This window comes from Hevea brasiliensis, chromosome 4, assembly GCF_030052815.1.
Source record: "Hevea brasiliensis isolate MT/VB/25A 57/8 chromosome 4, ASM3005281v1, whole genome shotgun sequence".
In the NCBI taxonomy this organism is placed as follows: Eukaryota; Viridiplantae; Streptophyta; class Magnoliopsida; order Malpighiales; family Euphorbiaceae; genus Hevea; species Hevea brasiliensis.
In genome coordinates, this window is record NC_079496.1 from 112,146,898 (window position 1) to 112,171,903 (window position 25,006).

The 25,006-nt window shown below is 36.4% G+C and overlaps 3 protein-coding genes across 4 annotated transcripts; 1 reads left to right on the top strand and 2 right to left on the bottom strand.

Annotated features, from left to right (window-relative positions):
* Window positions 1-2,928: 2,928 nt before the first annotated feature.
* On the top strand, window positions 2,929-8,400 carry LOC110642421 (BTB/POZ domain and ankyrin repeat-containing protein NPR1). Its single transcript, XM_021794479.2, has 4 exons — window positions 2,929-3,854; window positions 6,222-6,966; window positions 7,336-7,539; window positions 8,040-8,400. Exons 1-4 carry the CDS (start codon window positions 3,327-3,329, stop codon window positions 8,315-8,317), a joined length of 1,755 nt encoding a protein of 584 aa, XP_021650171.2. The 5' UTR covers window positions 2,929-3,326; the 3' UTR covers window positions 8,318-8,400.
* Window positions 8,401-8,581: 181 nt separating this feature from the next.
* On the bottom strand, window positions 8,582-10,969 carry LOC110642422 (heat shock factor protein HSF30). 2 transcript variants are annotated; one of them, XR_009148346.1, is made up of 3 exons: window positions 10,253-10,968; window positions 8,980-9,832; window positions 8,582-8,898 (listed from the first exon to the last, which is right to left on the bottom strand). XR_009148346.1 is itself a non-coding variant. In XM_058145976.1 (2 exons), the coding sequence occupies exons 1-2, from the start codon at window positions 10,769-10,771 to the stop codon at window positions 9,047-9,049; spliced, it is 1,305 nt and encodes a 434-aa protein (XP_058001959.1). In that variant the 5' UTR covers window positions 10,772-10,969; the 3' UTR covers window positions 8,582-9,046. The 2 variants fall into 2 exon arrangements, 1 of the variants encoding a protein (XP_058001959.1); XM_058145976.1 differs by having other exon boundaries at window positions 8,582-9,832; window positions 10,253-10,969.
* Window positions 10,970-22,024: 11,055 nt separating this feature from the next.
* LOC110642412 (uncharacterized) lies at window positions 22,025-24,816 on the bottom strand. Its single transcript, XM_021794465.2, has 10 exons — window positions 24,432-24,816; window positions 24,190-24,287; window positions 23,930-23,997; window positions 23,790-23,833; window positions 23,487-23,564; window positions 23,210-23,363; window positions 22,964-23,116; window positions 22,740-22,850; window positions 22,451-22,516; window positions 22,025-22,362 (listed from the first exon to the last, which is right to left on the bottom strand). Exons 1-10 carry the CDS (start codon window positions 24,755-24,757, stop codon window positions 22,270-22,272), a joined length of 1,191 nt encoding a protein of 396 aa, XP_021650157.2. The 5' UTR covers window positions 24,758-24,816; the 3' UTR covers window positions 22,025-22,269.
* Between the last annotated feature and the right edge of the window lie 190 nt (window positions 24,817-25,006).

Consider the following 25,006-nt stretch of genomic DNA (forward strand, 5'->3'; position numbering starts at 1 on the left):
TTATTTATATTATTATTTCATTTATTTTTTAAATTAATTATAATAACAAATTTTATAATAATAAATTTAAATAATTAAATATTTTATTAATACAACAAAAGCGTTAAATATGGGCGTCCTCACAGCTCTTATAATTAGTGGAGGATATAAAATAAAAAAAATAAATATAAAATATTTATATTTTACTTTTTCAAAATTTTAATTATTAAATTAATTTTTAATAAAAATAAAATTAAAAAACAGATATATTTGATACAATGCAGACACAGTCAACATCTACAATTAGATATTTAATGGCATGGCTATTAAAATTATTATTGGAAAATTTTATTTTTTTAAATATATTAATTAAGAAATATTAAAAAATAATTTAAAATTAAATTTAATAAATTTTAATAATAAAAATATTTAAATTAAAAAATAATTATTTTAAATTATTTTTTTAATCACATTTAAAATAATATTTTTATTAAAAAAATAATTTTAAACACCTCCAAACATGATATCAAACGGATATTAAGAAATTAGTTATGAATATGAATAAATTATTTATAAAAGAAATTAAATTGAATTTTTATAATTATATTAAATTTTTATTTAAAATAAATTATTTATAAAAAAATTTAAATAAATTAAGTTTTATTTATTTGAAAATATTTTTTTTAAATAAAAAAAATAAATATGAAAGCTAGTATAGTCTTTGTCCAAATTTCCAACGAGCATGTCTAATTCTTTTAGGTTGAACTTTGAATTTGCGTCTCTCACCAACTCCATTTGTTGTACTTAGATCCGACCGTCTGCTATTCCTTGAATATTATTTGTCATTATTATGAGTGAACATTATTCGGGTTTAAATGAATAAACTAAATCAAATTATCTTAATTAGCTAGTTCAATTTAATTTTTAAGATAATTCGATTCGGTTTGATTTTACATTCTAAAAATTTTAGTTATTTCGATTCGATTTTGAAAAAAAAATGATTAAATCGATTCGAACATAATTACTTTATTAATTTTTTAAATTAATTTATTTTTATAGGAAATTTGCAAATTATATATAATTATATATATAAATTATTTAATTTTATTGACTAATGATTATTATATTTAAATCAAGGTTAAAATCATACCAAATAATTTAAAAATAAAATCTAAATTAAAAAAATCCTTAAAAACCTAAAACCTATCTATTCAAACTGAATCCAATCGAAATAGAGTGGTTCAAACTGAACCCAATTCAATTTTTTATTCATTTTTATTCAATTTAGTTTATAAAATATGATAATTTTGTTAATTTAATTTTTATGGTTTGATTTAATTCAGTTTGATTTAAACTAAATGCTTAGTCCTAGTCATTAATATTAATAAATTTGAAATGGAATGGAGAGATTGAATAAATTATTGATAATTTTCTGTAAGTTTTCTTGTGAAAATTTGAATACGTAATAATTTTTTAAATAAAGAATTGAATATTTAATTTTTTTAATTTTCTAAAATTTGAAAATATAGTTTAAAATTATTATAAATTTGTTTTCTTTTATAATAAAAGTGTTATTTCCTAACTATTTTTTAAATAAAAAAAGTTATATAATCAAAATTATACTATAATTTTTATACAATTAAAAATTAAACAAATATTTAAAAAAATATTTATTTATAATAATAATAAATTTAAAATGCTCATTTTGTTGTGAGTAGAGATGACTGTAAAACTTTCAATGAATCAATTGCCTTGCTTGGGCTAGTAAAGTTTGGGCTGGGCCTTGAAGGAAGAATTCAAACAAGGCTTCATATAGACTAGAGAGGCTATTAGGGAATAGAATATAAATAATATTTTAAATTTAATTTTAATTAATTTTTATTACTCTATAGTTAATATACATTAAAAAAAGTTTTTTTTATTAATAATAACTTTAATAGCAATGACAAACAGAGGATACAAAAATATTATAATTTGATTTAGTTTTTAATGTAATTTAATTCAACTTTTATCTTGAGTAAATTAAATATTATTTATAATATCATAATTTAAAATATAAGAAAATATAAATTTATTTAAATATATATGAAAATATTAACCTACTTGTAAGAATTATATATTCTTGTAAGAATTATCACATGTTAATCCACCTGAGATTTTTAAGGTTCAGCAATGGATTGATAGTTTTGGCAATAAGATTTAAGGACTTGAGATTGAGTTAGAGAATTTTTTGATTTGAATTAATTTCGATTGAGTTTAGTTTAATTTGAATCGATTTTGACTAAATTTTAAAATGAAATTTTATTTATTTAAAACAAAATAAAAATTTATTTTTTTAAGTGAAAATATAAGTTTTATTCAAAGTTGAATAAATCAATTAAAATCATCCAATTTAATACGAGTTTGATCGATTTTGATTCAATCCATACCCAGACCTGGCTTATATTTAGACATAATTGATTATCATTTTATTTAAAAAATTAAATTATGTAGCCACAACGCCACGTACTAAACATGACTTGTCACACACCTAACCCTGTTACTGAAATTCATCTCCAGACTCCCTTGTATGATGAACAAAAGGGCACAGCCAGATAGTACCTATGGAGAGGGAATAGGCATAGCATGAGAACCGACCTTATGAGGAATTTGGTGAGCTTAACGGACAGGATATCCTTTTCGGCTAAGTGGTATTGAACTTTTTAGCTTATATTTAGCAGGTGTTGGAGTTGAAGTAGATCTAAATAATGAGGATGAGTGATATATAATTGGAGGTGGTTCATATGAGTTGTTGAAAGGTTCAAATGGAAAGTACTAAGGCTTGCAACGAGTGGTGATGAGCAATGATAAAGGAACATGCGTGGGTCTTACAAATTTTTTAAGTTTAAAGGATTAAATTGTAATTTTGCCTTTGTAGTGAAGCTTTTCCTAGGCGCATTTTGGAAAGTTGCGTTCAGTATGACAAACAGGCTCAAAGCCTATGCCTTTCCTATGTGTAGCGTGTTTCTGTGTACTGGGGTCTGCTCTGTCTTCACTCTCTACCACCATTGCTTATATCCATGGCTGAAACCCTCTGTAAATTCATTTTCTTTTGTGATAACAAAGTATGTGTTTCTATATGTAAAAGCTTTTCTTTTTTAACGTTTTTGTTTAGTGATTGACTTCAACAGTTTCTTTTTCTTGAAAATCTCTGTTTCTGTTGCTTTGTGACTGTAATCTATGCTCGTTCAAAGCTGGGCACTTTTTCTTTTTGTCCTGAATAGCTTCTCTACACCAGTTTTCACTCTGTAAACCCTCAATCCCTTCTTCTTCTTCTTCTTCTTCTTCCGTTCTCTTGTCTGTTTTTAATGGATAATAGGATTGGTTTCTCTGATTCTAACGAGATCAGCAATGGAAGCTGCACGAGCTGCATAGAAACCCTTTCCACACCTAAGCCTCCAAATCCAGAAATCTCAGCTCTGCGACAGCTCTCCAAAAGCCTCGAATCCATCTTCGAGTCCCCAGATTTTGACTATTTCGCAGACGCCAAAATCACAATCTCGGCCTCTAACCGGGAGGTTCCAGTCCACCGATGCATTCTGTCGGCGAGAAGTTCTTTCTTCAAGGCGATGTTTTCGGGTTCTGCAGCCAAAGAGAAAGATGCGAAGTTCGAATTGAAGCAGTTGGCCAAGGACTATGATGTTGGGTTTGATTCACTTGTGGCAGTTTTGGCCTATTTATATAGTGGAAAAGTGAGGCCTTTGCCTGACGGCGTTTGTGTTTGTGCGGATGAAGATTGCTCCCATGTCGCTTGCAGGGTTGCTGTGGATTTTATGCTTGAGGTGTTATATGCGTCTTTTACTTTTCAGGTGCCTGAATTGGTGGCTCTCTATCAGGTAAGAGTTTGAGAAACTCTGCTTTCTATTTTTGTTCAATTTTTACCATGGAGTTTTGGTATAATAGCAATTCTTTAGAACTGTTAGGAAGGGGAGTAAGCTGATTTTAGATGCTGATCAAACAGAGCATCAGCATGCCCAGTTTATAACAAGATATTCTAATTTTTCACATTTATCTCTCAATATTTCTTTCTACTGTTGATGTTGAAGAAACTTGCTCACTGTACCCTTGTTAGTTTAGCTTTTGATTTTTCATCTTACATTCTTCCAATGGGTATCAAAGCAAATACTTGGGATTAAATTGAAATGTTCAAGTTGATCTAGATAGGGAAATTTCCACTTTGGTTGAGTAACATGTTGCCACAGAAGTAGTTCCTATTTGGAAAATTCTTGCATCCACCATGGACTTAAAAAAGCTACAAACGCGAGAGATTTATATATTTAATAGGTGGGTTCTAAAACTAGGAAAATATGCTTTGTTTCTGCAAGTTTCAAAGTTGCAGAAACAAAAGAGAAAGATTGAATTGGCTTTGGGGTTGATTAGGTTGGCTTACAAAACGCTCATTTTAAGTATTCTTTAGAGCACTTTTTTCTGCAATCAAGGTACATAATTTAGGCTGTGAATATATGGTTTAGTTCATGGCTTTGGCATGTGATTAATCCTAGACTAGTGATACAAACAATTGGACTTGAGTTTATACATGAACATGGATTAGAATCATATTATTTAGTTTTTCTTCACCGTATATCTTATCTCTTAGATCCATGGAGGACCTTCAGTATAAATGCCCTCTTGCTATATCACGCTAATAGAATTGGAATTAGTCGCTTATTGAGTTTAGTGGAGTTGAGCCCTATTCTAATTGTGTTGTTGCTTGGTGTAAATAAGATCTTCCAAAATTATACATGATTTAAGACCATAACTGGTGGAATGGATCATCATTCTTGCAGCCAGTCAATTGGCAGCTCATGTTTTAGTTAGATTGGCAACATCCTTTCCAGTTAGGTCCCCTCAGAAAAGAAAAGAAATGGCATCATCAATTGATGTATGTGGTCATATCTCAAAGATCTAGGAGTTTCCTTGGTTCTTAGAGATTAACGTGTTTTGTCTAATGTTTCCTCACAAAGAAATGACAAATGATTCTGTCACAGATTTGAAAAGGATGAAAATCTTTTCAGTTTGCGTATGGCTTACAATAGGGTTGGGTACAGTTTAGTTCCAATTCTTGAAAAAATTTTTACGCAATTGCTGAGTCCGACCCGGATCATTATTGCAGGTTTTAAAGTTAGCTGCCTTTTGAACTATATATATAATTTAAGTTAATAAAAAATTTTTTTGATATATTTTATACATAATAATTTAATAGATGCAATTCAATTTTTATGCATATAATTGAATTGCATCTATTAAATTATTATGTATAAAATATATCGAACTTTTTTTTTATTACTTAAATTATGTTGTATTAATATAATATAATAAATAACTATTAATTGAGACCTCTACTTGCCCTGCGAGTTGAACCCATTACAATTACAAAAAAAAAAGATAAAAGAGTTGATGTCAATAATTTATTTTCAAGCTAACTAGAAACCATAAACACCCTTACCTTATAATATCAACTTTCACATTTTGTTGGTTTCTGTTAGTAATAGTGATAAAAGAGTTATTTGTCCCACATTGGAAGATGATGAGAGGAAAAATGTGTTTATAAACCTTTACTAACCAAATCAAATTAGTTTGATTAGTGGGAAATATTGGAGGGAAACTTTAATTTGACCTTGGTTTAAAATAATATTTAAAGGTCAAAGATGGGGACTTGGCTAGTGCAAAAAATTGTGTCTGTCTCTTGAAGGTAATTGTTTGTTGGGGGGCATAATTTTCCTTGTATTCAAAGCCTATTTTGTTCATTTTTTTTTAACATTTTCTGAAGGAATTTGGGACACACATGAGGGAACTACATGAAGAGATGCAACTTTTATTGGCAGTTACATGCTAGAAGTGATAAAACTCTTCTTGATCAAAGGTGGCCACATTTCGGGAGTATATATAGCCAAACCAAAACACAAGGCATTCAATATTGAAAAGAAAGTGGAAAGTTGCTTGTGCCTTGTGTGTGCATTTTGGCTTAGTGTTGATCTTGGATAACTCTCTTCTACATTTTGTGGAGCACTAATTTTCTGCAAATGAAGCTATGCTTTTGGATTATGAATTTATTGTTTTAATTCATGTTAAAAACATGTGATTAATTCAAGGACCAGTAAAACAAATATGGTGGGTATTTTGTATGAACATGGGTTGCGATCCATTTATTAATTTTTCTTCAGTTTCTTCTCAGAATCTTTTGGCTTTTTATTTAACTGCAGAGGCACCTTCTAGACATTCTTGACATAGTTGCAATTGATGACATCTTGGTGGTTCTATCCGTTGCAAATATGTGTGATAAAGCCTGTGAGAGATTGTTTGCAAGATGCATCAAGATCATTGTAGAATCTGATGTTGATATTGTAACTCTTGACAAGGCCTTACCCCAACACATTGTAAAGCAAATAACAGATTCTCGCTTAGAGTATGGTCTGGAGACACCCGAGAGCCCAGGTTATGCTGATAAACACAAAAAGAGAATACACCGAGCTTTGGACTCAGATGATGTAGAATTAGTTAGAATGCTACTAAATGAGGCGCATACCAATTTAGATGATGCCCATGCACTCCATTATGCTGTTGCATACTGTGACGCAAAGACTGCCACAGAGCTTCTTAATCTTGGAATTGCTGATGTTAACCTTAGAAATTCAAGAGGCTACACTGTACTGCATGTTGCTGCAATGCGTAAAGAGCCTAAGATTATTGTATCTCTCTTGACTAAGGGAGCTCGTCCATCAGATCTTACTTCAGATGGTAGAAAAGCACTTCAAATATCAAAGAGACTTACAAGGGCTTCAGATTACCATAGCTCTACTGAGGAAGGAAAAGCTTCTCCCAAGGAGCAATTATGCATAGAGATATTGGAACAAGCAGAAAGAAGAGATCCATTGCTTGGAGAGGCTATTTCTCTTGTTGTAGCTGGTGATGACCTGCGAATGAAATTGTTGTACCTAGAAAATAGAGGTGATTTTCATCTGATTCACATTCTGTGCTTTTCATATATATTCCTCTTTTTTTTTTTTTTCTTTTTTGGTGTAAGAGTTGGGAGAGTGGGACTCAAACCTAAGTGAGTTATATACGACTTCTGCCACTGGATCAAGCCAAGCTAGGCTTTCATGGATATTCCTTAGTGAAACTCAGATGTGCATTATTTTCTTTGGATGTGCATTCATGATTGAGATTCCAGTCTTTAGTCAGAATCCTTTGCTTTCATTTTCATTAGTAAGTGGAGAAGGTCAAAATTGAACTGATCCTTGAAAAATACATTATGCAGTAATCTATATTGTTTGAATCAGTTTATGATGATCTTGTGTTAATGATTTTTCTTACCAGTTGGACTGGCAAAACTTCTATTTCCTGTGGAAGCAAAAGTTATGATGGATATTGCTCAAGTGGATGGCACTAATGAATTTCCATTAAATGACATCATGGCAAAGAATTTGGCTGGTGCTCAGAGGACAACAGGGGGCTTTAATGAGGCACCTTTTAGAATGCAAGAGGAGCATCTGAATAGGACGAGAGCACTCTCTAGAACTGGTAAGTCTCGCTTTACACATATACTATATATGATAAGTTTTCTGTGAATGATAACACCAAGAATTTTTTGAACTTGTTTCAATTTACTTTTTTAAAGGACCCCATCTACATAAATTTAGTTGGCTAAATACTATTCAGATATGAGTATAAACTGTTAAAAAGTAGTGAAAATGATGTTTAACGTGTTTTCTATGGAATTCCAAATCCACAAAAATCATGTTTTCAAGTTCATCTTCAGTCTTTGGCTAGCAAATACTTACCATTATAACAATTCTGGGGTCCCATCCATACCAAATCTCCGGCTATGTGAGCTTAGCAAAATATAGCCGGTTCCAAGCCAGATAAAGGAGGAGGGTTGCGCTATGTCAATAGTCAACATAAAATTCAGTCATCTCTCATGATATGGATCTATTTGATATTAAATCCCTAGGATTATGCTTTGGTGTGGAAAAGTAGGACAATAAGGAAATTGATTATGTTGTTTGACATTATGTGAACAGTGGAACTTGGAAAACAGTTTTTCCCTCGGTGCTCAGAGGTACTAAACAGGATCATGGATGCTGATGACTTATCGCAGCTTGCCAATTTAGGGAATGACACTCCAGAGGAAAGACTCCAAAAGAGAAAAAGATACATGGAACTCCAGGTAGTTCTAGGCAAGGCATTTACTGAGGATAAACAAGAGTTTGACCGGTCTACCATATCATCGTCTTCATCTAAATCAATAGGTGCAGTGAGGTCTAATTGTAAGCTCCTTGGTAGGGGTGGTAAGACGTAATTCATTCTCTTCCTCTTGTACGATAGTTCTGTAACTTCTTCTCTTTTTTTCCCCCTGTGCTCATCATATCAATCATCCTTCTTTTGCTTTGTAATACATAAAAGATTGGTTATACAGGAAGATAATAAGTTTAGCTAGTGTTAATATTGGAGAGTAATTGCAATATACCAATTGAACGTAAAATATCTTAATATCTATTACAATAAACTATATGAATTTAATGATTAAAAATTTACATTCATTATTATAGAAGAACATGATCCATGAATTTAATACCAAAGGTACTATATCATATAACGTATCAATACCATAACAAGTTTGATTTGATCCAGAGTCACTACAGAGGTATTGTAAAACCTTTGATGCAAAACTAAACTGTGGTATTTACTGGTGTGACAATTTTTACAATCCAGAGAATTTAACATTGGTGAAAAAAAAAGGGAAAATGAAGCAGAAAATATAGACAATTTATGACCATTATCAAACACTGGCATCTCCAATGTGGGCTTAGGAGCTCAAGTGGAAGGGCGAGTTTGCACAACTTGTTCTCTGTGTATGAAGTCAAGAAACAACTCTGCTACCTGTATGGTAAAAACATGCCAAACATAAACATGTATCCCAACTAATTGCAAATGATGTAGGAGAAAAACAGAAGATTTTACCATAGAAATGTACTGATCAAATACAACCCACATGCTGTACTAGCTCTGTTAAATACCCACCCCAACTTCAAGGCTTTACAATCAAATTTTCCAATTCAAGGTAAAACTTAGTCTCATTCACTTCCAAGTCTTCTTCAACTAAATTCTCAGAAACTGCATTGTCATCCAGTAATTTCTCTGACATTAGATGATAAACAGTTTCCCGATCATTGGTACCACATATCAAATTGGCCTTCTGATCCTGAATAGGACTGCAAAACTCATCACTTATAGAATTCTCGATTAGTTTTGATATCGTGTTGGCCTCTGTATCATTGCTTACCATCTCAGTAAGTTCAGTTTGCATTGCGGCCAATTGTTCCTGAGCTTGGTGTCTACAATTGACACTTTGGCTGGCATCTGCTGCATCAGGCAAGTTTTCAGGAATTTGAGTGGAAAGCAATTTGCTTTTCTTGAATTCACTCCCATCCAGTTCTCTCTGTTGCTTTCTCTTCTGGAAAAGATTTTGAATAAAGGCACGGTTCTTAGCAGCTTTAGCTAGGAAAATGAACATCTGCAACTGCTTGCACTCTGCAACTCCAATGCGCTGTTCAACAATACTCAGTTGATTCTCCGAGTTCTCTTGTTGCTGCTTAAGATTGAGGATTTCGATCCTCAATAAGTCCTGATCATTCTTCAAACTTTCAAGTTCGGCTTCCAAACCAGGTTTAGCCGAATCATCACCGCCTGCTGCTCCTTGTTGCTGCTTGTTGTACCTACTTCTTCTCTTGATGTTCTTGAGCAAATGTTTGTTCCCTCCTCGAAACCCTTCATTTGCAAACTCCCATCTATCGGGATCAATCTTTCTAAAACCCTGAGACCATTTTGCACCATAAGAAACGAAACCCACAACACTAAGGCAATAATTTGCTACACTAAAAATTATTCCATTAAATATGTTCCTGAACCTGAGACATACAAATCCAAAAATCAGACAGAGTCAGTAATTCGTAAAAGGGAAATAAAAAAAATTGGAAAATCCCATTTAAAAAATAATTATCAAGGGGAATCTAAGAAGAAACAAAGAAACAAAGAAACAAGCAAGCCTGCGTCCTACAACTATACATCAAACATATAGAGAGAGGAACCAGTGCAGAGGAGAAAGTTTCTTGAGATTAGAGAGAGAGAGAGAGAAAAAAAAGAGGATGGTTAAAGAATGAATTATACGTATATGGCTTAAATCAATAAATAGAATGAAAAATTAAAGAGAAAACTAAGATGCAGAAAGACTTACATAGGTGTTGAGCTGGCGAACGAAGCTGGAAAAATTACAGTGCTTGAAGTATTTAGGAAGCAAATGTTTGGAAAACTCATGAGCGTTCCAGACGATTAAACTATCCCGATTTTTACTCCAAGACACAGTGGAATCCGTCTCCGGATCCTCCACCATCTCAAAAGTCTTCTTTAAAAACGGTGGCGGACCCGTCTCGTGTAAACCCTCCATGGATTTGGGCAAATCCACTGAAAAACTCGAAGATAATGACCGATTGTCACTAACACCCTCAACTTCACCGCTACCACCATTAAAGCATTTACCAGACTGGACTATGGCAATGGCCCCTTTATCCTCTTCCCCCTCCTCTTCCTCCTCTGCTTTGATTGTCGCTACCTTGAGGGTCTCCTCCGCCGCCGCCTTTTGTATTTCTGCAGTCTTAATGGATGGAGAGGAAGAAAGAGGGAGCCCACCAAGGCTGGCTTCACCGCAGGCGGCGCAAGTGACGCGACTGGATTCGTGCACAACTGGCATTTCCATGGTTTTGACAGCAGTTAGTGATTTTAGGGGTTTATCATCCTCAGTTTTAGCTGATTGTTGAAGGGGTTTTGCGTTTTGGCAACAAACTTGTTGAAAACGAAAGAAATAAAATCTCAATGGCCGTATGAGAGGGAGAGAGACCGCCTATGAAAATGACGGAGAGTTGCCACGTGTCGCCTCTTTTAGAAGGCCTTTACCAGTTGTAGCAACCCGCCTAACGTCCATCATCTTCCCATTGTTTTTATTGGCTAAGTAATTTTAACGCGGATCGAATTACTTTTTTTTTTTTATCTCTTTATTTTAATTAATTAATTAATTTTTATATTTTAAGAAATATAATATTTTATAAATATATTCTTAGACAAAAAAATAAAAAAATTTTTCTGTATACAGATTAAATCTGAAATTGAATTTAAATTTTTATATACTGAATTTCTCTTTAGGATTCATAAGTAATTTTTAATTTGTATTTTTACTTAATTTTAGGTGGCTTATTATTCATAAATTTAGTTTTTATTTTCTTTTCAAGCCATATAATATTAAGTGCATTAAGAGTATTAAAAATTAATTTATTTGAAAATTTAAATATGTTTTAGTTAAATTTCTAATCTTGTGAATGAAATAAATTTTTAATTAAAAAAATAAATTTTTATATACATTTTTTAAATTATTGATATATTTTTATTTAATTTTTTAAATATTATTTTTACTTTTTCTTCATTACAAAATTATCACGACCCAACCTATGGGCCGGACCGGCACTATGACCTGGGCCAGCCTAAAGCCCCCAAGGCCCGTAGTAAGCCTAACTGTTCATTAACCCAACTCTAAGGCTCATTTGGGCCCAATATCAAGAAAACAAACGGACAGAGTCCGGCCATAAAATGGACTTTCCAACGGGGAGTTTTCGACTCACCCGACCTGTAAACATAATAAATACTCAATTGGGGAGCTCAGCTCACCCTCCACATACTCATATCCTCATAAAAATAAATGGGAGCTCAGCTCCCTCATCCAATCCATCAAACATGCATATCATTATACGTTTACAGGTCCAACATGATAATAATATTATAGACCATAATCAAATAAATACTTCTAACACATGCGGAAACTCTATGAGTAAATAAAATTTACACAAATATTGATAAACAACCTGCAAAAGAGAAAAGCAGGTTAACCAAAATAAAATCCTCCTGTAGCCTGAAAAAAATATTGAACAGGAGTGAGCGTTCGACTCAGAGAGTAAAATATTAATTTTAACCATAATCTTTATAACTATCTACAACTCAATCACATCACACAGCCCCTCCTGGGCCCATCAAATCAATCATCTATCACAATATGTAAAATTTCAATTTAGTCCCTATAATTGATCATTTTTGCAAAAACTGCCCAAATCAGCTCTAAAAATTCTAAAACTTTGCCCCGCGGTCCTTAGCAATATTACTAAGCTATTGCAAAAAGAATCGTAATTTTCTAAGCTACCACGAATATCTTACGAATTTTTAATCCTATTTAAGCACTAGAAAATTACGTAAAAACAAGGTTCGGATTTACCTTTGCCGATTCCGACTTCGGGAACGCGCTCGGGACGTCTGACAATGGGGGGCTAACCAAAACCTCGGTCCAATTCGGAGACTTTTACGTAACAGTGCATCTGGCGAAATTTGCGAACCGGTCAATCGCCGAATTTTCGCGAATCGAGGATACCTACACGAAGCCCATAACACGGGGGTTAGTACATAAATTTTTCAGAATTTTCTAAGCTCATTAAATGCTCGGAAAAACACTGCGAAGTTCCGTGGGACCCACCGAAAAACGGTGTCGGAAAAATTCAAAATTTATGTCGTTGCGAAGCTCTCGACGAGTGGAGCGTGCTGGTAGCCTCGGTTTTCTCGTGGGATTCACGGTTTTCGAGAAATCTAGCACAAAAGTCGAAATGGGCTAAAATCTTCCCGAGCAAAAATCGGACAAACCGCTCGATGGATTTCGGCGTTCTTGGTGTCTATGGAAAGCTCTCGCCGAGTAGATGATTTTAGACACAAGACCCGGTCCAATTGGTGGCCGGATCGGCCGGATTTGGCCGGAGAAGCCGGCGCAGCGCGCGCGCGTCCCTTCAAGGCCGTTTCCGTTCAGAGGCGGCCGGCCGTGGGAAGGGCCGAGGTGGGGCGCCGGCAGGTGGGGACGCAGAGGCGGCGCGCGGCAAGGGAGGAGGAGAGAGAAAAGAGAGAGAGAAGGGGAGAGGGTCGTCGCGCGCGGGAGGGAGGAGAAAAAGAGAAGAAGACCGGTTCGATTCGACCGGTTCGATCCGGTCCGGTTCGATTCGGCCGGTTCGATTCGAAATACAAAATTTTGAATTTTTACTCTGCTTCGGGATCGAAAACGAGGTCCAAAAATTCTGAAAGAATTCCAGAAAACTCAGAAAAATATGTAGACTCTAAATATATTTTTAGTTTTGCCACGTGGTCTTTAAATTAATTTTTAAAAATCATCAAAGTTTATATTTTCGGAAAATCGAACCCAATTTTTTTTAAAATTCGAAAAAATCTAAAAAAATTCCTAAAATTTAAATAAAATTAAAATACCAAAAATGCTCATAAAATTTAAAATTTTGGGGTGTTACATTCTTTCCCCCTTATAGAAAATTCGTCCTCGAATTTTACACAAGGCAGAATAAAGCACATGATTATACATTGAACAGATAAGGGTACTTGCTACGCATGTCCCGTTCTGACTCCCAGGTGCACTCTTCCACTGACTGACTCCTCCACAAAACCTTAACCATAGGGATCTGTTTTGATCTCAGCTGTCTCACTTGGTAGTCCACTATGGCTCTGTCGCTCCTCAAATGTCAAGTTCTCTTTTAGCTCTATCACATCCTACCAGCAGTACATGAGAAGGATCGGGAATGTATTTCTGAGCATGGAGATGTGAAACACGGATGAACGTGAGAGAGGTTGGGTGGTAGCTCAGCCGTGAGCAACTGCTCCAACTCTATCAGTAACCTCAAAAGGTCCGATATACCGAGGTGCCAACTTGCCATTCTTTCCAAATCTCATGACTCCCTTCATTGGAGAAACCTTCAGGAATACATAGTCGCCCACTGCAAACTCCACATCCCTCCGTCTGGGGTCTGCATAACTCTTACATCTCAAAAGTGTCCTCGATCGTTCCACGATTAAAGGAACTACCTCAAGTGTAGTGCACTAGGTCTACATCATGCACCTTCGCTTCCCCATTTCTGTCCAACACAGAGAGACCTACACTTTCTTCCATATAATGCCTCATAGGGTGCCATCCCTATCTTTGGAGTGGTAATCGTTGTTGTAGGCAAACTCCACCAAAGCTAGTTGCTCATCCATTGACCTCAAAATCCAAGACTCTCATTCGAAGCATGTCTTCCAGTTTTTGGATTGTCCTTTCTGTCCGTCATGCGAGGGTGGAAAGCCGTCTTGAAGTTCAAGCTGTGTGCCAAGTGCCTCTGCAACTTTCTCCAAAACCAGAAGTGAATGGGGCCCTCTGTCGGATATTATGGGCCGGAACTCCATGCAATCGACTATTTCTCGAATGTAGAGCCGCATACTGTGCCACAGTATGTAGTCTTCTGAGCAAGAAGTGAGTGATTTGGTTAGACGGTCTACAATCACCCATATCGAGTCATATCCTCGCGTGTACGAGGCAACCCAGTCACAAAATCCATAGTGATCATTTCCCACTTCCATTACGGGATAGGGAGCTCTTGCAGCTTCCACGACGGTCTCGGTGTTCAAACTTCACCTTCTGACAAGTCAAGCACTTGGACACAAAGTCTGCTATGTCTCTCTTCATGCCATTCCACCAGTAGCTATCTTTCACATCATGGTACATTTTGGTAGAACACAGGTGGACTGTCTGATGTGCGATGTGCCTCTCGCATGATTTCATTCTGAGGTTGTCCACATCGGGCACATATATCCTAGAACCTTGCACTAGGGCGCCATCATTGGCAAATCCAAACTCACCACCTTCACCTTCTTTGTACTCTTTCTATAATCTTCATCGCTTGTTGGTCTCTGTCGGGAAACTCTAACTCTGTCCCTCAAGTCCGGCCTCACCAAAAGTGAGCCAACAATACCCCTCATCTGAAAAATCTAGGATTAAACCTTGATCCATCAACTCATGTACCTCAATCAATGGTCTCTTCTCTACTGAAATGTGCGCCAAACTGCCAGAAGATTTTCTGCTCAAGGCATCTGCCACAACATTGGCCTTTCCAGGGTGGTACTGGATGGTGCAATCATAGTCTTTCAGAAGCTCCATCCATCTCCTCTGTCTCAAGTTTAAATCCCTCTGTTGGAAGATGTACTTCAAGCTCTTGTGGTCGGTGTATATCTCGCACACTTCACCATACAGATAGTGTCTCCAGATCTTTAGTGCAAAGATTACAGCCGCCATTTCCAAATCATGGGTGGGGTAGTTCTGCTCATGCCTCTTCAGCTGCCTTGAAGCATAAGCCACTACCTTTCCATTCTGCATCAAGACACACCCTAGGCCAACTCTGGAGGCGTCACAATACACGGTGTATCCTTCACCACTCACAGGTAGTGTCAACACAGGCGGTGGTTAGACACTCCTTAAGCTTCGAAACTCACCTCACGATCATCTGTCCAAATGAATGGAACATTCTTCTGGTCAACTTAGTTAGGGAGCCGCTATCCTGGAGAAATCTTGTACAAAACGCCTGTAGTAGCCAGCTAAACCCAGAAAACTTCGCACCTCAGTGACTGTTGTAGGCCTAAGCCAATCAGTTACAGCTTCAATTTTCTTGGGATCCACTTGAATGCCGTCACTAGAAACCACGTGTCCCAAGAATGAGATGCTTTCTAGCCAAAATTCACATTTTGAAAATTTGGCATATAGCTGGTGCTCCCTCAACGTCTGCAACACCATCCTCAAGTGCCACACATGTTCTTCCTCGGTCCGAGAGTATACCAGAATGTCATCTATGAATACGATGACAAAACGGTCCAAAAATGGCTTAAACACCCTGTTCATCAAGTCCATGAAGGCTGCTGATGCATTAGTGAGTCCAAAAGACATCACCAAGAACTCATAATGACCATATCTTGTCCTGAAAGCCGTTTTGGACACGTCCTCATTCTTGATTCTCAATTGATGGTAGCCTGATCGCAGGTCTATTTTGGAAAAGAATCTAGCTCCTTGGAGCTGATCAAATAATTCATCGATCCGAGGAAGTGGATACTTGTTCTTCACAATCACCTTGTTCAGCTGTCTATAGTCAATACACAACCTCAATGACCCATCCTTCTTTCTCACGAATAGAACAGGAGCGCCCTAAGGTGAAGTGCTCGGACGTATGAAACCCTTGTCCAAAAGCTCCTGTAGTTGCTCCTTCAGCTCTTTTAATTCTGCTGGTGCCATCCTGTAAGGTGGCATGGATATGGGGTTTGTACCCGGCACAACATCAATACAAAACTCTATTTCCCTTCCTGGTGGCAACCCTGGAAGCTCCTCTGGGAAGACATCCATAAATTCTCTGACAACAGGAATATTTTCCTTGCTGACACCTTCTACAGATGTATCTCTCACCAATGCTAAATACCCTTGGCATCCACACCTCAACATTTTTCTAGCACTAATTGCTGACACCAAATTATATGGAGCTACGCTCCTGTCACCATCAAAGCTAAACTCTTCCACACCAGGTACGTGGAAATACACCTTTTTGTTCCTGCAGTCTAAAGTGGCATAGTGAGTTGACAGCCAATCCATCCCCAGGATTACATCAAAATCCATTACTGGTAGAGGAACCAAGTCTGCTGGGAGGATCTTTCCATCCACTACCACTGGGCTACCCGGAAAAACCATATCTACATCTATGTTGTCACTAAGTGGGGTAGCTACTGACAAAGGGCACTCTAAAGTTGTAGGGTTTCTACCCAACCTCATGGCAAACACAGGGGAGACAAATGAGTGCGTAGCACCCGGACCTATCAAAACACGAGCCTCATAAGAACAGACTAGAAGAATACCTGCCACAACTGCATTGGAAGCCTGAGCATCCTGGTGGGTCAGGGTGAAAACCCGAGCTTGACCCCTACCCTGAGTGGTAGAACCTTGATACTGACTTCTACCTCCTGATCTGCCTCCAAATCCACGTCCTCCTTGTCCTCGGCCTGTTGCCATGTTGGAAGTACCCGGATACAACTGGCGAGGAACATTTGCAACAGAACCCTGTGACCCCATCTGTGGCTCGCTGAACATGGGGCATTCCCTAGCAAAGTGACTTGGTTGGCCACACCGGAAGCATACTCCTGACCCCATCAAACAAGGTCCTGAATGTCCTCTTCCACACTGTGCACACGGTGCCAAAGAGGATCCTGAACCAGACCCAGAACTGCTGTACCCCAAACTGTGACCACTGCTAGATCCGTACCCTGGTCTGAATCCTCGTGGTCTGTGTCTAAAACCACTCTTCTTGTTCCTACATCTTCCTCTGTAATTACTCTGGCCACCACTGTCTGGAGTACCCATGAAAGGGACACCTGAGGAACCCTCTGCTCTGTTTTTCTTGGCTCTCCCGCTGTCATCCGCAGCATAGCTAATCTCTATCTGTCTAGCTCGATCAACTACCACGTCAAAAGACTGATCAGACATCATGGCTAGGTTCGCATACCTCCTGTCAAGCCCCCTTAGGAATCTCTTCACCTTCATAGTTTCTGTAGCTACTGCTGCAGGGGCATATCTGCTCAATTCGTAAATTGCAGAGCATATTCGTCTATAGACACGCCATTACGTCTTAAGGCCTCAAAGGCCCACTTCGATCTCTGAAGCTTTACGCTAAACCGATTGATAAAAGTTCCACAAACCGAGCCCATGTCAAACCCTCCATCCGGTAACACGTAGTCATTCATCCATTGTCTGGCATAGGCCCCATGACATGCCGCATACACTCTATCAATCTTCTATCAGTCAATCAGACTGCTCTGCTGTCTGCGAGAATCCAAAAACCGATATGCATCGTCTGACACATCATAGGTACCAGGCACCAACTTCTTGAAATTTATGATTTGTTTGTAAGATTCCTCTCTTGGTGCGGTGGACTGCTGCTGCTGTGGAGGGTGGACCATATACTGCGCCATCATGTCAATGGTCCTCTGCAACCCAGCTAGAGTAGCTGCCATGGGGTCCATGTGACCCTGTGCCATAAAGGACCGATCTGTCTTGGGGTGGCTCCTCTCTACTTGGCGACTCTAGGCCTCCTACCCGCCTCCTCGGGCGCCTCATCTGTCTGACACCTCGTCGGGCACATCTGCAGTGCGATGGCGGCTCTCACCTTCTACGCATTTTCCTGAAATTCAGCAGCATTAGCCCACAAAAATTCAAAACTGCTCATTACACAGCTTTATAGACTCATATTTATACATAACATATGGAGCAGAAACTAGAAGCAAAGATGACAATGCAAGACGAATGTGGACCCTATATTTCCGCATGTGACTCCTAGTAGACTCTTCCCAACACTTTAGACAACATTCCCTAAGAATGTAGAGCCTAAGCTCTGATACCACATTTGTCACGACCCAACCTATGGGCCGGACCGGCACTAGGACCTGGGCCAGCCTAAAGCCCTCAAGGCCCGTAGTAAGCCTAACTGTTCATTAACCCAACTCTAAGGCCCATTTGGGCCCAATATCAAGAAAACAAACGGACAGAGTCCGGCCATAAAATGGACTTTCCAACGGGGAGTTTTCGACTCACCCGACCTGTAAACATAATAAATACTCAATTGGGGAGCTCAGCTCACCCTCCACATACTCATATCCTCATAAAAATAAATGGGAGCTCAGCTCCCTCATCCAATCCATCAAACATGCATATCATTATACGTTTACAGGTCCAACATGATAATAATATTACAGACCATAATCAAATAAATACTTCTAACACATGCGGAAACTCTAGGAGTAAATAAAATTTACACAAATATTGATAAACAACCTGCGAAGGAGAAAAGTAGGTTAACCAAAATAAAATCCTCCTGTAGCCTGAAAAAAATATTGAACAGGAGTGAGCGTTCAACTCAGAGAGTAAAATATCAATTTTAACCATAATCTCTATAACTATCTACAACTCAATCACATCACACAGCCCCTCCTGGGCCCATCAAATCAATCATCCATCACAATATGTAAAATTTCAATTTAGTCCCTATAATTGACCATTTTTGCAAAAACTGCCCAAATCAGCTCTAAAAATTCTAAAACTTTGCCCCGCGGTCCTTAGCAATATTACTAAGCTATTGCAAAAAGAATCGTAATTTTCTAAGCTACCACGAATATCTTACGGATTTTTAATCCTATTTAAGCACTAGAAAATTACATAAAAACAAGGTTCGGATTTACCTTTGCCGATTCCGACTTCGGGAACGCGCTCGGGACGTCTAACAATGGGGGGCTAGCCAAAACCTCGGTCCAATTCGGAGACTTTTCCGGTAATGGGTCTATCTGGCCCGAAATTTGCAGACCCGGTCAACTGTCGAATTTCCGCGAATCGAGGATACCTACACGAAGCCCATAACACGGGGGTTAGTACATAAATTTTTCAGAATTTTCTAAGCTCATTAAATGCTCGGAAAAACACTGCGAAGTTCCGTGGGACCCACCGAAAAACGGTGTCGGAAAAATTCAAAATTTATGTCGTTGCGAAGCTCTCGACGAGTGGAGCGTGCTGGTAGCCTCGGTTTTCTCGTGGAATTCACGGTTTTCGAGAAATCTAGCCCAAAAGTCGAAATGGGCTAAAATCTTCCCGAGCAAAAATCGGACAAACCGCTTGATGGATTTCGGCGTTCTTGGTGTCTATGGAAAGCTCTCGCCGAGTATATGATTTTAGACACAAGACCCGGTCCAATTGGTGGCCGGATCGGCCGGATTGGCGGAGAAGCGCGTCCCTTCCAAGGCCGTTTTCGTTCGGTGGCGGCCGGCCGTGGGGAAGGGCCGAGGTGGGGCGCCGGTGAGGTGGGGACGCAGGGGAGGCGGCGGCGCGGCAAGGGGAGGAGGGAGGAGAGAGAAAAGAGAGAGAGAAGGGGAGAGGGTCGTCGCGCGCGGGAGGGAGGAGAAAAAGAGAAGAAGACCAGTCCGATTCGACCGATCCGATCCGGTCCGGTTCGATTCGGCTGGTTCGATTCGAAATATAAAATTTTAAATTTTTACTCTGCCTCGGGACCGAAAACGAGGTCCAAAAATTTCGAAAAAATTTCAGAAAACTCAGAAAAATACGTAGACTCCAAATATATTTTTAGTTTTGCCACGTGGTCTTTAAATTAATTTTTAAAAATCATCAAAGTTTATATTTTCGAAAAATCAAACCCGATTTTTTTTAAAATCCGAAAAAATCTAAAAAAATTTCTAAAATTTAAATAAAATTAAAATACCAAAAATGCTCATAAAATTTAAAATTTTGGGGTGTTACAAAAATAATTTGAACAAGAAAAGTAAAAGAGGAGAGGTTAAAAGAGAAAGAAGAAAAAAAACAAATTGAATATAAAAAAAAATTATAAAAACTAAATAATTAATAAAATTAAATTAGAATAATTAATTAATGTATTTTTTAAAATATAAAAGTAAATTAATTAATTTTATTAAAATAAAAATATTAAATAAAAGTTTGACTAATATTACACTACATCAATTATAGTTTCTTTTGTTTTAAGGAAAATGTTTTCTTGAAAAAGTTTTTTCTATTTTTTTCTTATGTATTTAGGATATTCAAAAAATAAGTCAATCAAAAATATTTTTTTGTTTAAAGAAAAATTAGAATATTTATTTTTTTAAAAAATAACTTTCATTTTTATTTTTAAAAGAATAGGTATTTTTTGGATTTTAAAAATTATATTAAAATGTGAAATATTTATATATATATTATATAGATACGTTTAATGTCACGATCAGATAATAAAAAATATTTTCATAAAAATTATTTTTTAGAAATAATATTTATTAAATTTTTTTAAATAAATAAAGCCTAAAAAAAGTAATGAAAGAATTAAATACTTTAATTAATTAAGAATAAAGATTAAATAATATTTTTTTTAAAAAAAATTAAGTAGATAAATCTCAAAATACAGGGAGGGACGCACTAAACGCCAACAAAAATAAAGGATAACTCTTAATTTTAGAACTAGTTATTTTTCTATTTATGTTTATATCTTCCTTTTTTTTTAAGCAATATATCTTTCATTTTTATCTAAATTTTAAATTATTTTTTTATTATGTTTAGATGTTAAAAGTTAGAATAAGGAATTTAGATTTATTTTTAATATAAATTATTAATAAAATGTGAATTTTAAATAATATTATTTTATTTATTAAAAATTTTTTAAATGAATTTCAAATAATATAATTTTATAAATATTTTATATTCAAATGAGATGTTTTCTATATTTATGACTTTAATTAATTGAAATTGTAATTTTATCAAATACAAATCACATTTTAAATATTTTACTAAATATAATGTTAATTTATAATTTTAATCTTACCATATTTTTAAAATTTTAAAGATGTAATAATTCAAAATTCACATATTTAAAATAAATTAAATAAAAAAAATTAAATTCAAAGATAGTTAAAAGTTTCAATATAATTTTAATTTCAATTGCACAAAATTAAAACTTATTTAATATTTTAAAAGTTTAAAGAAATGTTATCCCAAAATAGGGATAGGCTGATGGGGTGGTGCGTAGTCTGTTTATGGTTTAATGGGCTGGGCTTATAATTGGGCAAAAATGGTCCTTAACTTTTTATAAAGAGTAATTGTTTAGGGCACTCAAAATATATAATTTTAATGTTTTTAATGTTCACACACACACAGGAGTCTTTTATAATTGTGAGAGAGAAATCTTTCTGAGACATATTTAATGATTTCTTTTTTTTAACCAATTAGAAGTGGCCTGATTGTAAGAAATACAGAAATGTTGAGTTTAAGTCTCTTTATTTAGGAAAATAGTCGTCTCTCCTTATATAACTTGTAAGTTATTACTTGATTGTTAGACATTTATTAAAAAATTTTTGTCTTCGATCATTTATTATTTTGGGATCATATTGTGTCTTCGATCATGGTAGACTGATCTAAACAAAAAAAATCTTATTCATTAAATACAAAGAAAAAAAAAAGTCACTGCTTTCCCCTCTTATGAGAACAGGGTGCAAATTGAAGGAGAAAACAAAGAATTGCAAGGCCACTAGTGTCTAGACCATAAGAAGGTTCATGAAATAGATGGAAGGCCAAGGACCAACGCACAAAACAAAGTATTTAGAGTCACATACGTCAAAAGCAGAAGTACACTCTTTAATCCTTAAAAATTTGTTCAAAATTCATGGCTTGAGTCGCCTGAATTTAAGTTTAACAGGGGCATAAACTAGGTAGGTAATACTAATCATGCACTACCAACGAAACACAAACTTAATTACTTTACAATTCTGGAGGAGGGTGTTTTATTGCTCGCTGGCAAGTGCAGCTGCAATCCAATTAGTTACCAAGCCTTGGATGTCTGGCTGAATGCTTAAAGAAAATGGAGTCACTGAAACCTGCCATAGTGTCCATGCCATAAAGAAACAGAAAAATCAGCAACAAGGATATAATTATATTGTTGAAAAAAAAAATATTAATACTCACAAATCCATTTTCAACTGCTGTAAAATCTAGATCCTCTTCAACATTTTCCTCCTCCTTTTCTGAGAACTGCACATGTGAATGCAACATCAGATAAGTGATTGTTTAACAATTAACGCAGAGATCACAGATGATATCTATTTCTGATATTTTCATGTATTTCTATATTATTTAACAAGTACGGAGCAAAATGGAGAGATCTTTCAACTAAAATTTCTGAAAAAGTATGCCTTTTTTTTTGTTCACTTCCAGTTTCGCTTAGCTTTACCCAGTTAACATCGTTTGCGTATACCTCTAAACGGAAGTATTTCTTCACTGTTTGTGGGGAATTCACTTTTCCCGCAACCCCAACAGATTCAATCTCAACATTCTTCCTACGTGAGTTCAGGCGGCGAGCTGCACCCTGCAAAATCACTAATGGGTAAGCCACTTAAAGATGATAGCTAGAACAAAATATTTATATTTGCACAAAAACCTTCAGCATTTCTGATATATATTATAAGAGATTATACTTACAGCTGCGGAGGCATCTCGGCTAAGTTGTGCAAGCTTCATACCAAGGCTCTGTTGATTAGACAAGAAATGGCCGGCAGACGGATGCTTGTTGGCTGGCACTGCTTGCCAGCTCAAAGAGGATCTCCATAGACTCTGTCTGGTTACTTTGAAGCCCTGTCATACACAAGTTAGTACCTTTTATCATAAAAATTGCAATGCTTCATATTCCCACAAAGTTGGAAATTGGAACACTTAAGAAGATCAAACCTTGTTTGCAATGGGACAAGTAGGAATTTCTACGTTTAATAAGCAACTTTTGGGAAACTTTTCCTTCCTGACGTCTCTAATGGCAGCATACAATAATGGTAAACAAACACTGGCTGCGTCCTTCAAGTCATTTTCCGAGCTTACTCCATTCTTCCTAAAAAGCCCAACTTGAAGTGAGAAAGTAAAAAAAAAAATCCAAATTCCAGAAAAATTTAAAGGAAAGTAAGGGAAATCCAATTTCAGAAAAATTTAAAGCAACGAAGGAAAATGCAATAACCAGTTCAATGATAAGCAAAGAGCGGGTACACCACAAATCAATGCCTCTCTAGCAGCAGCAACAGCACCCGAGTAGAACCTGTGATGTTAAGGACAGTTCATTACATTCTTACAGACAATAGCTTTAAAAGAAACATGGTATAAAATCTGGACCACTGAAATTATGAGTCAAGGTCTCAACTTCCAAAATCCCATCTTAGATACTAAAATCTAAACAGACTTTACAAATGGGATTTTAATTGTTCAACGTTTGCTGAAGAATCAAATAGAGAAAAGGTAGGTAGTGACAGAGAAGACTACTTACATGTTATGGCCACAACTTGATCCTCTGTTTATTCCACTGATTACCTTCATTAAGGGGAAAAAGTTTTAAAGCAGAAAAGTATTAGGCTCAGATTAACTATTTCAATGAGCTCAGAAGCGACAGATTTATGACAGGCATACCAGGACAGGCTTAGACCAAGAAAACAATGATCCCGATAAAGCTAAAGAAACGCAATCCGCGGGTGTCCCTGGCAATAAAACCGGCTATTGAGAATTTTTCAACAGTAGTAAACATTTAAATTCATCATCAGAGAAACGAATTGAAATCAAAAGTACAGAACAAGCACCGACAAACTTTGAATTTTTGAAGTCTTGAAAGTTGTAGAATTTTGCTATAGTAAATTGCTGGAGACAAAACGAAAAGAACAAAATAACATTACCAGAAACTTCATAGGCAGCAGTGACGCCGTTAATATCAACAGAACAAGCAGCAAGAGTCTCCCTAACCGTCACTGAGTGACCAGATACGGATCTGTCCCTGCACCAACCGCACAGACAAACGGACTATTAATTAGTAAAATTAATTTCCCGCATTTTCTCAGCAACCAAACCGGACAAATATAGGGTAAAAGAAAAAGAGAAAAAAAAAAAACGCAGAAAGACATTGGAGGAAGAAATCTACGATTGAGGAGCGCAGACGTGAACATTAAAACGGGAATCACGAACAAGAGCTTCGAGGAGGGAAGTGAGGCCAGGGGAATCTATTCCCTCTCCATTTGTAACCAAAAGAATTTCCTTTTCAGAATCTTCGCATACATTGCCGTGGACAGTGCTTCTTTCGGCAGAAGATGTAGCAGAAGCAACAACTTGAATCGGATCATTATCCTTAGCAGAAGTTTGTTCTACGCCGGCGGCGTCGACATCGACGTCGCTTCGGTTGATGAGAACTTGCTGGAGATTAGACATGAGAGATGGAGGGAAGAAGTTGTTCTTGACGGAGGTCGTCATTTGCTGGATTTTGGATTGGGCGTTGCTTAGAGAGAATTTTACATAAATTGGTTAATGCTTCCGCAGGGCCTACACTTTATAAAATGGTATCCGGTCCAGTCAAGTTACTGAACCGGTCGTTTTCCACGCAAGTTAACGTGCGCTCTACATGTACGTTTTAAAGATACGGACCAATGCTTGCGTGCCATGTTTCATTAGAATTAACACAAGAATGGCATTTTAGTAAAATTTTAATAAATTGAGAAACAA